General features: G+C 41.2%; 1 protein-coding gene across 1 annotated transcript; it reads right to left on the bottom strand.

Annotated features, from left to right (window-relative positions):
* Nucleotides 1–2,308: 2,308 nt before the first annotated feature.
* Nucleotides 2,309–3,265, bottom strand: LOC102823963 (putative olfactory receptor ENSP00000348552-like). Its single transcript, XM_006863186.1, has one exon. The coding sequence runs from the start codon at nucleotides 3,263–3,265 to the stop codon at nucleotides 2,309–2,311; it is 957 nt and encodes a 318-aa protein (XP_006863248.1).
* Nucleotides 3,266–12,491: the final 9,226 nt, after the last annotated feature.

Raw genomic sequence — 12,491 nt, 5'->3', positions numbered from 1 at the left:
CAGTCACCTCTGCCCTCCTCTCCCTACTGTTAGGTGCTGTTGAGTCAATTCCAACCTGCAGCGACCCTGTATAGGGGCTCCGAGGAGCGGCTGGTGAGCCCGAACCATCGACCCTGCAGTTCAAAAGGTTCTGCAGTATGGCACCTCAATCCACAGTGCTATGCCGGGGCTCCTCTCAAACCAGTGAAGAAGAAAAAAAGAAAAGAAAAAAAAGCAAACCAAATAGGACACACATCCGTGTCTCCCATATAAGGTTTCCACAGAGCGGCTGGTTAGCTTGAACTACCGACCTTGCCGTTCAAAACGCTTTGCAGTGGGGCCTTAACCCACAGCACTACGCCGGGACACTGCTCAAACTAGCGAGAAAAAGCTGACCAAATAGTCTGTGCATCTACGTCTTCCCTATAGGTGTCCATGGAGCAGCTGGTTAGCTTGAACCACTGACCTTGCAGTTCAAAAGGCTTTACAGTGGCGCTTTAACTTACAGTGTTATGCCAGGACGCCTCTCAAACCAGCGAAGAAAAAAAACAAAAAAACAAAACAACCAAATAGCATGCACATCCACGTCTCCCGTATAGGGTTTCTGAGGAGCGGCTCGTGAGCTTGAACCACCAACCTTGCAGTTCGAAAATATTGAGAGCGCAGCACCTTAACCCATAGAGCTACACCAGGACCCCTCTCAATCCAGTGCAAAAAGGCTGACCAAATACACGTCTCAGCTTGGGCTGAGTGTGTGTGAGCTCCTGGCAGAGGAAACTGCCAGCGGTGAGGGTGGGTCATGGCCACTAGTCTAAGCCCCTACCTCTATTCACCGAAAGTAGGTGGGCAAATCGTGAGCGCACCTATTACCCTACACCAAAGAAAAAAATAAAATCGGACCCACACAAAATCGGCAGAGTATACTGTGCACCTTTCATTTCCTCTTTCTTTTCCAAGGTTCCCCTCTGCGGCTCCTATTTCATCCCACCGCCTGGACTCGCCCAGGATGTGGCCTCAGGCCTCCGTGCCTGGCTGGCAGATCCAAAAGTACGCGATTTCCTGCCTCAGCTCCAAATTCCAGTCCTCAAACCTTTAAACTATTCCTATCTCTGTGGGTCCAAGCCTTGGAGCCCCGTCCTGCCTCTTTCTTGCCTGGAATTCTGAGTTATTGTTGATGGTAACCTTCACTACACCTTCACCCTAGCTGCCATCAAGCCCCGCCTCCCAGTAATAACTGACTTTTACAAATGTAAATTAAAGGGGATTTAAAATAATCCCTATAAAACAGTCATTTCGCTCCTAATTCAAATGATCTTTGAGGAGAGGAGAAAGTCATGGATTTTTTTTGTAAAATTTTAGGGAGCTGCACTGAAACGCCCGCTGATCTTAACTAAGCCACATGGTGGAGAGGGAGTAATTTTTACTGCTGACCTGACATTACTTCTGGGATTGGGAATTATTTTTAAATTTGCTTCCCCACAATCCTTTTAGGGTTTCATCAGTGTGGGTATATGGAAAGTGTGTGTGGAATGTAAATGCCACGTATCATGTCAGTTGCATGGGAAAAAGTTTGGGAGTGACCGACACCTATTTATGCAATGCTTAGTGGTTACGAATCGGGCTGCGAACTGCAAGGTCAGCAATTTGAAACTACCAGCTGTTCCATGAGAGAAAGATGAGGCGTTCTGCTCCTGTAAAGATTTACAGCCTTGGAAACCCTGTACAGGGTCGCTATGAGTCGGAACCGACTCCATGGCACATAACCACCACCAGCATTAGTCCTGCAGCCGGGATGACATGTTTGCTTTTAAGTTTTCCTATAGTGAAAATAAAGAAAATGTGGTGAGTAACCGATTCAAACTGTTCATGAGACTGAAACAAAGCACCTGCAAGTGCCACTTTTTCTAGAACTAAGACATGTCATGATGTAAAGGTATACTATTGTATGTTGAGGTGACAACAGTTTCCAATTTATCCCTGCGTCAGATATAACTAAGTTTTCTGGGCTGACACAAGTGCAGAGTAGAGTAAGCAGCAGTTCTATACAGAATGAAAAAATGCACTTCAGATCTCAGTATTGCTATAACTCTTAGTTTGTCTCTGTTGCCCACAGATACAAGTTCTGGTATCAGAGGGTTTAAGAGCTGAGTAGTAAAATGTAGCATAGATATGATACAATATGGTCTGTGTGGAGCCAACAGACTAACTAGCAGTTCCAGAAATAGAGAGGCTCTTTCTTCTGTCAGCCATTGGACGTTTCTGGGTTGCCATTTCCAAAAAGAGTCTGGAGGTCATGTGTTCCAGCAATCTGAGATCTGGTGACAATCACTCAGTCCAAGTGTTTCTGAGCCACCAGGGTCCTTACAGCAGCCTTCACATCTTTATTCCTCAAGCTGTAGATGATGGGGTTGAGCATGGGGGTCACCACCCCATAGAAGAGGGAGATGAGCTTGTCTGAAAGGTCCTGTTTGTCTGCCCCCAGTGGGTCCTTAGACTTGGGCTTCCCGTACATGAAGAGAATGGTCCCATAGAAGACAACCACGACTGTGAGGTGGGCAGAACAGGTGGAGAAGGCCTTTTTCCTCCCTTCTGCGGAGGGGATCCTCAGGATGGCGGCAAGGATAAAGACATAGGATACAAAAATGAACAGGACTGGGATTGCAAGGAAGATCATGTTGGCCACAACCATGCTGATCACATTGATGGTGATGTCAGCACAGGCCAACTTCAGGACAGCCAGAATCTCACAGGTGAAATGGTTGATGACATTGTCCCCACAGAAAGGCAGTCGCATTGCCTGAGATGTCTGTACTATAGAGTTTAAGATACCAGCTGCCCATGAACTGGCAGCCATGGGCACATAGGTAGCCTTGCTCATGACCACAGGGTATCTAAGGGGATTGCAAATGGCCACATAGCGATCAAATGCCATCATGCTCAGGAGCACACATTCTGTGGCTCCCATAGCAAAGGAGAGAAACATTTGCCCAAAGCAGGCTGAAAAGGAGATGGTTTTTCTGGGTGTGAGGAAGCTGTCAAGAATGAGGGGGACTGAAGAAGTCGTGTAGCAGATGTCCAGGAAGGATAGGTTCCCCAGGAAGAAGTACATGGGCGTGTGCAGACGAGAGTCAAAAATGGTCACCAAGATGAGAACTCCATTTCCCAGTAGGATGACCAGGTACATTAGCAGGATGAGCACAAAGAAGGATTTCTCTAGTTTTGGATGGGCAGAGAGTCCCTGGAGAATGAAACCTATCATAGATGAGGTCTGATTGAAACCTACCATGGTGCATCTGCTCTGTCACCTTCAGGAACTCAGGATGCATCCAACATTCTCTGAAAAGCACCTGGGCAGCCAGGGGAAAATCCTCGCCATACTGACGAATTCAAGAATAACTCTGGCAATCGGAGCATCTCTATGGGGTTCTAGGAAAAATATAGTAGAAATCAATGTTTAACTTCAGCTTTCAGTAAGAGTGAGTGAGGTAAATTTGGGTGAACTCTTCTGCATACGACAGCTAGAAAACTAGAAAAAATACATAAAATATCTGTGTAAAGCATTGGAGAAAAAATAAGATAAAGAATTGTAGGATTATGATTCTGGGAAAACCAGGGACTTAGAGAATTAAGACCAGGACTTGAGGATACTTTTCAACTGTGGCATTTGCATTTTCTGAAGGGGACCTCTGAGAGGCTGAGTAGCACTAATGTCAGCCTCATGGAGATGGGAAACACGTTTTCAAGTGCAAGGTTCATTGTGAAGAGCTCCTAGCTAAAGTTTTCTTTTTGGGGATGGGATCCCAAAGGATACTACATTAGAAATAAGGGTAAATCGAGATATATGCACTTACAGGTGCTATAGCTCAGCTTCCAATCTTCTCAGGCTCTGAAAATGGATTGAGGTGACCCTAGCTTTTCAGTGCTCCCAAGTACCTAACAGAGGAAGGTAGTATCACTTCAGTCCATAAATCATTTCTGCAAATAATTTTTTTCAGATAAAACATGTGGCACACAAGGAGACAAGAAAACAGGGGGAACAATTTAGAAAATGAAAAAGATCCACAGTATTTCTAGATAAAAGCTTCAAAATAATTTACAGTGTTCAGGGAGATAAGAGATAAAAAAAAAAAAAAAGAACTCAATGAATAGCTATCAGACACATTTGAAGAGAAAATTCATGAGCTAAATGATAGATCAGAAGAAAATAAGAAGAATTAAGCATGGAGAGGCAAAAAGATGGAAATATGAGATATATGAAATTTAGTACCTGCAGCCATTGAGTCAGTTCTGACTCATAGTGACTGTATAAGAGACAGAGTGAAATTGCTCTTTAGGGCTTCTGGGACTGCAAATCTTTATGAGAGCGGACTGTCTCGTCTTTCACCTGCAGAGCAGCTGGTAGGTTTGAACCACTAATCTTGTAGTTAGCAGTCCAACACTTTACCTACTGCACTTCAGGGCTCCCTAGAAATTCAGTAGGAAATTCTACTATATGTAACTAGTTCAAGAAAAACTACAGAAAGGGGGGTAGTGCCTGAGAACATTCTTCAATTTACGAAGGACATCAAGTCAGAAATTCAAAGCTTCAAGAATCTCCTGGAGAATAACTAACAAGAAATGCACATGTAGGCTCACCAGAGTAAAACTGTTAAAACACCAAAGACAACAGAAACTATCAAGGCAGAGAAACCAGACAAGTTACCTTTAAGGGAGTAATAATTAGACTAGCTTATCAATCGAATAAATGAAAACTAGAAGATATTGAAAGGCTGTATTTTAAGAGCTAAAAGAAATAGAGTGGCAAACTAGGATTCTATACCCTTCCCAAGCCGTTCAGAAGTGATGTTGTTGTTGTTAAGTGCCGTCGAGTCGGTTCCGACCCATAGCGACCCTGAACAGGGTTTCCGAAGCTGTAAATCTTTACGGGAGCAGAAAGCCTCATTTTCTCCCGCGGAACAGCTGGTAGTTTCAAACTGCTGACCTTGTGGTTCACAGCCCGATTCGTAACCACTACGATAGTGAAATAAAAATATTAACAGGCAAATAAAAACCTGCAAATTCATCAGATTTTCAATAAAAGAAGAACTAACGGCTATTCCCCAGATCACCGCTAGTCTTTAAGTTGGCTGCACTGTGGAGGCTTATGTGTTGTGATGATGGAAGTTAAGCCACTGGTATTTTAAACACTATCAGGGTTACCTATGGTTGACAGGTTCAGCAGAGCTTCCAGACTCAGACAGACTAGGAAAAGGGAGCGGTAGACTGCTTCTGACTGTTAGCCACTGAAAACCATACGAATAGCAGTGGAGTACTGTCAGATATAATGCCAGAAGATGAGCCCCTCAGTAGGAAGGCACTCAAAATATGACTGGGAAAGTATCTCCTCAAAGTAGACTTGACCATGATCATGCAAGTAAAGCTTTTGGGACCTTCATTTGCTGATGTGGCACAACTCGAAATGAGGACAAACAGCTGCAAACTTCCATTAATAATCAGAACATGGAATGTATGGAGTATGAATTTAGGAAAATTAGAAGTTGTCAAAAATAAAATGGAATGCTTAAATTGATATCTCAGGCATTAATGAGCTGAAATGGACTGGTATTCACCATTTGAATCAGACAGTCATTTGGTCTACTGTGCTGGGAACAACAGATTAAAAAGGAATGGCATCACTTTCACCATCAAAAGTTTAAGATCTATCTTGAAATACAATGCTGTCAGAGATAGTATATTTTCTATATGCCTACATGGAAGACCAAGGGGCTCTGGTAGCGTAGTGTTATGAGTCGGGCTGCTAGCCTCAAGATCAGCAGTTTGAAACTACCAGCGGTTCTGCAGGAGAAAGATGAGGCTTTCTGCTCCCATAAATATTTACAGCCTCAGAAACCCTATGTAGGGTCACTATGAGTCGGAACTGAGTCCACAGCACACAACCACCACCACAACCACCACCATATGGAAGACCAGTTGATACCATTATTATTCCAATTTATGCACCAACCACTAGAGTCAGTGATGATGAAATTGAAGAATTCTACCAACTTCTTCAGTATGAAATTGATCAAACATGTAATTAAAAGGTATTGACAGTTACTGTGAAAGTTGTGTTCCAGGGTTGTATTCTCTCATCATAAGTCTATCTATATGCTGAGCAAATAATCTGAGAAGCTGCATAATCTGAAGAAGGACGCGGAATCAGGATTGGAGGAAGACTCATTAATAACCTGTGATATGCAGACGGTACAATTTTGCTTGCTGGATGTAACTTAAAATTCTTAATGATGAAGATCAAAGATTGTAGTCTTCAGTATGAACTGCACCTCATTGTCAAGAAAACAAAAATAATATCATGATAAATGGAGAAAAGACTGAAGTTGTCAAAGACTTCACTTTGTTTGGATCCACAATCAACATTCACGTCAGCAGCAGTCAAGAAATCAAATGATGTATATTGCATAAGGCAAATCTTCTGCACAAGACTTCTTTAAAGTGTTCAAAATCAAAGATAACAGGTTGAAAACTAAGGTGTGTCTGACCCAAGCCATGGTATTTTCAGTAGCTTCATATGCATGTGAAAGTTGTACAATGATTAAGGAAGATCATTGAAGAATTGATGCATTTGAATAATTGTGTTGGAGAAGAATATTAAAAGAACCATGGACTGCCAAAAGAACCAACTAATTTGTGTAAGAAGTAGTACATCCAGAGTGCTCCTTAGAAATCAGGATCCATTTAGAAACAAGAAGCGAGGTCTTGTCTCTCTCATACTTAGGACATATTATCAGGAAGGACCAGTCCCTGGAGAAGGACATTAAGCTTGGTAAAGTGGAGGGTCAATGAACAAGAGAAATATCCTCAATGAGATGGATTGGCTCAGTGACAGTAGAGATGGGCTCAAACACAGCAACAATTGTGAGGATGGTGCTGGACGGGACAGTGGTTCGTTCTGTTGTATGTAGTTTTGCTGTGAGTTGGAGCTGACTCTATGATGCCTAACAACTACAATTCATCTGGTAGAAAGGATGGTTCAAATGGAAGGTCAGAAATGATAGGTTGAATGAGGAGCAACGAAAAATGGTACATTATGTTTGTGACCATATCTAGTGAATTTAAACTGCATGAAATGATATAGCAGCGATGCCTTGTTAGATTTAAAATGTACATCGCAATAAAATAACAACATCACATGAATCAGGATTGTGAATGGAGTTAAAATGTTCTAAGGCTGTTGCATTATTCAGAAAGAGCATAAATGTCTCAATTAATTTAAACAATTGAGTAGCCAAAGGTTTCCTAGACAGGACATTAAAAAGCACTAACTATAACAGAAAATTATTGATTAGTCAGATTATAGACGATTAAGAATGTGTGTTCATGAAAATAAGGAGCTTGGGTGGCTCAGCAGGTTAAGCATTGGGCTGCCTACACTAAGACTGATGCTTCAAATCTAATAGCTGCTCTGAGGGAGAAAAATGAGGCTGTGAGCTCCGTAAAGATTCACAGCCTCAGAAACCTTAAGAAGCAGAGTCGCTGAGTTGGAATTGACTTGATGGCAGTGGATATTCATGAAACGACATCATGAAGATGAAAAGACAAGAGAATATGGTGTGTGTGTGTGTGTGTGTGTGTGTGTGTGTGAGATTTACAATATTTAAGCAAGTCAAAGGATTTGTATCTAAAATATGCGATACTAATACAAATTAAAAGAGCTCTGGTAGCATAGTGGTTACGAGTCGGGCTGCGAACTGCAAGGTCAGCAGTTCGAAACTACAAGCTGTTCCGTGGGAGAAAGATGAGGTTTTCTGCTCCTGTAAAGATTTACAGCCTCAGAAACCCTGTACAGGGCCGCTATGAGTTGGAACTGACTCCACAGCACACAACCACCAATACAAATTAACAAGAGGAAAAAACCCAAAAGACAGTCCAAGAGAAACAATATAAGCAAGAGACTTGAACAGAAACCTTATAAAATAGGATGTAAAAATTACCAATAAACCTTTAATCTGAAGCTCAGCAACATTAATAATCATGGAAATTCAAATAGAAAGTTCAATGAGATCCCACTATACACTCATCAGAATTGTGAAATGTCTCGTATATGTGTGAGTAAGGATGGGGATCTACAGGAGTTCTTATACTCTGCTGATGGAAAGTAAATTGATGAAACCACTTTGAAAAACTTTTATTTCTTTTATTACAACTATACATACCTATGAATTCAAAAATTCTTCTAGGTATATATCCAACAGAAATGTGTGCACATGCTTACTAAAAAATATGGACAATAAAGTTCATAGCATCAGTATACGTAATAATCCCAAACATCCATTGATAGGATACACTTGGTAAATTGTGATAAATTTGTACCATAAAATACTACACAGAAATGAAAATGAATGAGCTAAAGACACAAGAAACAACATAGATGAATCACAGAGACAAAATATTGGGTAAAAGAAGTCAGATACAAAAAAGATCCTTAGTGCATTGCTGATCACAATCTTTAAGCCTAGACTTGCTTACTTGAGTGAGGTGGTACTCTTGACCTCCTGAAAGTACATTTTGATGTACTTTGAAAATGAGCTGTCATCAGACTCCTGGTGACATCTGCCTGACTCTGTTCTCTGGAGCTCTAAAAGTAAATTAATCCTTCCTTCTACATGACAGTTCTACAAATACTCAGACACAACCTAGCCTTAGCATGAAGATAAAAAATAATCACTGTCTTTTTTCTGCCAGGGTCTTAAAACTTTTATATATCTCTGGGAGGCAAATATCTCTACCAGAAGGTTGGTCAGTACTGAGAAGGAAGGTGGTTCAGTGTGCAGGACACAGTGAAAGCTGGGATGTGGAGGCAGTACATCAGTCCCCCTCTGGTTTTTCACATTGTGTTGATCAGCTTCTGGCCTCCCCAAGAACCCTGGGTGATGTGAAAAAAATAGTCATCTATGTCATCATCATCAGATCCAGAAACATGGCTCATTACTGTTACCAAGACTCTGAACTCTAACTACAAAAGGACAAAGAGATCCACAGTTTTAACCAAGATGGTACTAATATGTATGAGAATGAGACTATGTGGTTTTAGACAAGTACCACACCATCTGTGTGGTCTTGAGCAAGCCTCTTCAGTCCAATGATGGACTGAAGTCAGATGGTCTTGGAGAATCTTGTAGTTTGGTCTACTTGACTCTTTGAGAATAATAGGCCAGTGAAAGTGCTTCATATATCCTCTTCTTAAGCTTCCAACTCATAACAATCAAATTTGATGTACAAAATGTAGCCATGATAATGAAAATGTTGTCATACCTTTCACTAAACTTGCACTTACCTTTACCAAAACTGTGGTAAACAAGAAGTATAAATTTCCTTAAGGTTGGGAAGTGGCCAGATGTCAGAAATAGTGACACTGGGTCTGAAACGACCTGATGAGTACTCAGAATGTATTACAGGAGAAGGGTCAGACCAATCCTGCCCCCACCACCTACCTTGTGTGCCCGGAGCACAATCTCCAAAGGACAGGTCATCACCCTTTGAAGACAATTTAAATTCCAGTCTGTTCTTTGGGACTGTTGTAGTCCCTGAAGTCATTTAAAGTTTGGAAAGTGACTTTAGAAACTTTGTGATCTTCTGGGATAACATCCCCAAGATCCAATTATGCTGAAGGCACTCCAAGAAGTTTGCTATCTGCTGCCTGTCTCCCTGTCTTCTTTGTTTTATTCTTTCCTTTCTTCCTAACCCTCTTGCCTCTCTCTGAATTTCATTATTTCATTAAAGAGAGACCAACAGCCTGATGGTCCATGTTTATGACTCATTCAGACACTGAGGCTTCTTCCTTGAGTTGCTTCCAAGCCCCATCAACTATCTGTACCTATGCAGTGGTTTTGGGGGGTCTAAACGAAAGACTTACATTTCTCTGTAAATGTTCATCTCATGGGATTAGGGTCCCTTGAAGAAGACCTCTGTGTTCTTCCTCAATTATTACTCTGCATTCTGTCCTTTCAATCACTCTCCTTTTAGCTTCCTATCCCTGTGCCTGTGGTCTGGAATCTTGTGGAGTCATTGACACAATGTGACCCAGGACCAGGATGAGTCCAGTGAGTAAGTGTATTCTTTTATTCAGTGAACAATTATTAAGCCTGAACACCATAGAAATGGGACAAAGATGAGGCTTTGTGCTCTGGTGTACATTTAAAGCCTTGGAAACCCTATGCAGGGTAGCTGAGTCTGAACTGACTCGATGGCACTTAACAAAAACAACTCCATAGAAAAGGATCTCTGATGGCACAGTGGTAAAGGATAGGATGCTAAATGAAAGATTGGGGGTTCAAATCCATCAACTGCTTTGTGGGAGAAAGATGTTGCAAATTGATTCCATAAAGATTGACAGTCTTGGAAACCATATGAAACAGTTCTATTCTGTCCTGTTGTAGTTGCTGTGTGTTGTTGAGTCCATTCTGACTCAAAGCAACCTGTACAGGGAATTTGAGAGTGGCTGGTGGGTTTGAACTGCAGACCTTATGGTTAGCAATTCAGTGCTTATCCTATAGTGCCACATTACTCTGGCCTAGAAGTTTGCTGTGAGTCAGAATCCACTTGACAGCAACTATTTTTAACTTCAAAGAAGAAAAACGTTGATGGAGTAACTCGTTTTTTTTCCCTGCCTTTCAGGAGTGTACCCTCTAGTGGCAGGAGAGTGGCACATGAAAAGATAATTTCTAAACAATGTAAGATGTGCAAACATGTAAGTTCCTGATCCAAGCTTCCTGGGGTCATGGAAGTGACTCAAAATTCCAACTGGAATAGAAGGATTCTTCATATGAAGGAATGACCTTGTTTCCTCAGTGTACTGGATTGGCAGGGATGATAACTGTAGACATTGGCTATCAAAATGCTGGGAGTGGGGTGCAGAGCTCTACAAAGGCATGAAGTGGCTGGCTTACAAGCTTTCATAAGTGCGCTTGGTTACAGAATGAACAGGGTAAGGTAGAATCCCCACTGAATAGTTTCTCTCTTTTCCAGATAGATCTGGTGAAAGGGGATGGGGGATAATGGTGATAGGATTTTATAGTTAGCAGGATTAATTGTGATTGTCTACAATCTGTAATTGTAGAAGATGGATAACTAAAAGGAGGGAGTAGACAATCTTTCATTTCAGGAACAGACGATCCAAGGATCATCAAGAAGGAAGAACAAGAGTGGAGCATGAGAGCCCTACCTAGAAAGGTGGTGACAACAGAGACAGTGGCTGGGTGCCTGCGGACAGGAGGCTGCTTAGCAGAATGTGCCCTTTGGACATTTAAATAAATGTAGATTTTTTTTTGTTTTGTAAGTGTAATCAAATATTTTTGCTTTGTTTATTTGTGACCTATAAGATGTAAATGGGGAGCCACAGGGAGGAAGTAGAATAAATGTTGTTGCAGGGAGGGAATTGTAATCATTGAGATGAAGCAAGGTATAGTTTACTTAATGCAGAGATGATGATCTTGCCTGTAAACCATTAGCCAATTCACAATAAAAAGCTAAAAAAAAAAAAAAAAAAAAATTCCAGTTGTTAGTTATGTATAAGAGAAAAGAACTCTCTTACTGTTAAAATATAGCAAAATTATTTATTGAAAGCACAGGAACATTCAAATGGGGAATCATCAATTTCTCACATGTGAAAACCATGAATTCAAGGGGCAGCTGTTTTTTGAGGACAGATATAAGTTGGACTTAGGAGTTAACAGTAAAGAATATTCTGATCTAGCTAATCTTTTGTTGGCTACTTTACACAAATCATTAAGGACATATCCAACAAGTTCTTTGTGTAAGAAGGACATGCCTAGAGGCAAATTCCTGTGTAACCATTTTTTCTGCATACTTTCAATTTGGTTGAAAGTTAATATACTTTCAACCAAATTCTTCCTGAGGGCAAGCTGCCCCTCTTAGGCTTACTAACAGTCATGGGTCACCTCAGAAACAGAAGCAAAGCCTAGGACAAACTAGAGTCAAAGTCAGATCTTGTATAAACCATTTTAGTTATGTCAAATACTCTGAATTTTGGATCACCCTTACATATCCCCTGAGAACCTCTTTTTCCAAAACTTTTTATAGTGAATTTAGTGAAGGTTTATAGAGTAGATCATCAATTTTACATTTAAGAAATCATATGCTTCGTTTTGTCTCAATGATCACAACTTCATCTGTATAACAACAGTTATCCCATTTCCTCTCTCTTGTTCTTATTTCCATTCTACCCTCCTTTCCAACCATTCAGAACTTTGTCCTAAAGCAAATATTGCCCTTTTGATTATTGATTGGTTGGTCATTTAATGGTGAGCACACCTTACTAGTGCTTTTGCCTGCCCCCCCCCCACCTCCCCCACCATATACCGATCTACTGCTTGGCTGAAAATTGGACCACGAAGGTGAGCTCCATTCCAGACCTGAAGGGTGGTCAAGGACCATAGTCTTGGGTTCCTCCAGTCTCTTTCTGACCAGTAAGCTCAGTCTTTTTTTTTTTTTTT

This window comes from Chrysochloris asiatica, unplaced genomic scaffold (assembly GCF_000296735.1).
Source record: "Chrysochloris asiatica unplaced genomic scaffold, ChrAsi1.0 scaffold00053, whole genome shotgun sequence".
Classification (NCBI taxonomy): Eukaryota; Metazoa; Chordata; class Mammalia; order Afrosoricida; family Chrysochloridae; genus Chrysochloris; species Chrysochloris asiatica.
Note: the sequence above shows the minus strand (reverse complement) of the source record. Positions and strands in the feature narration are given on the sequence as shown.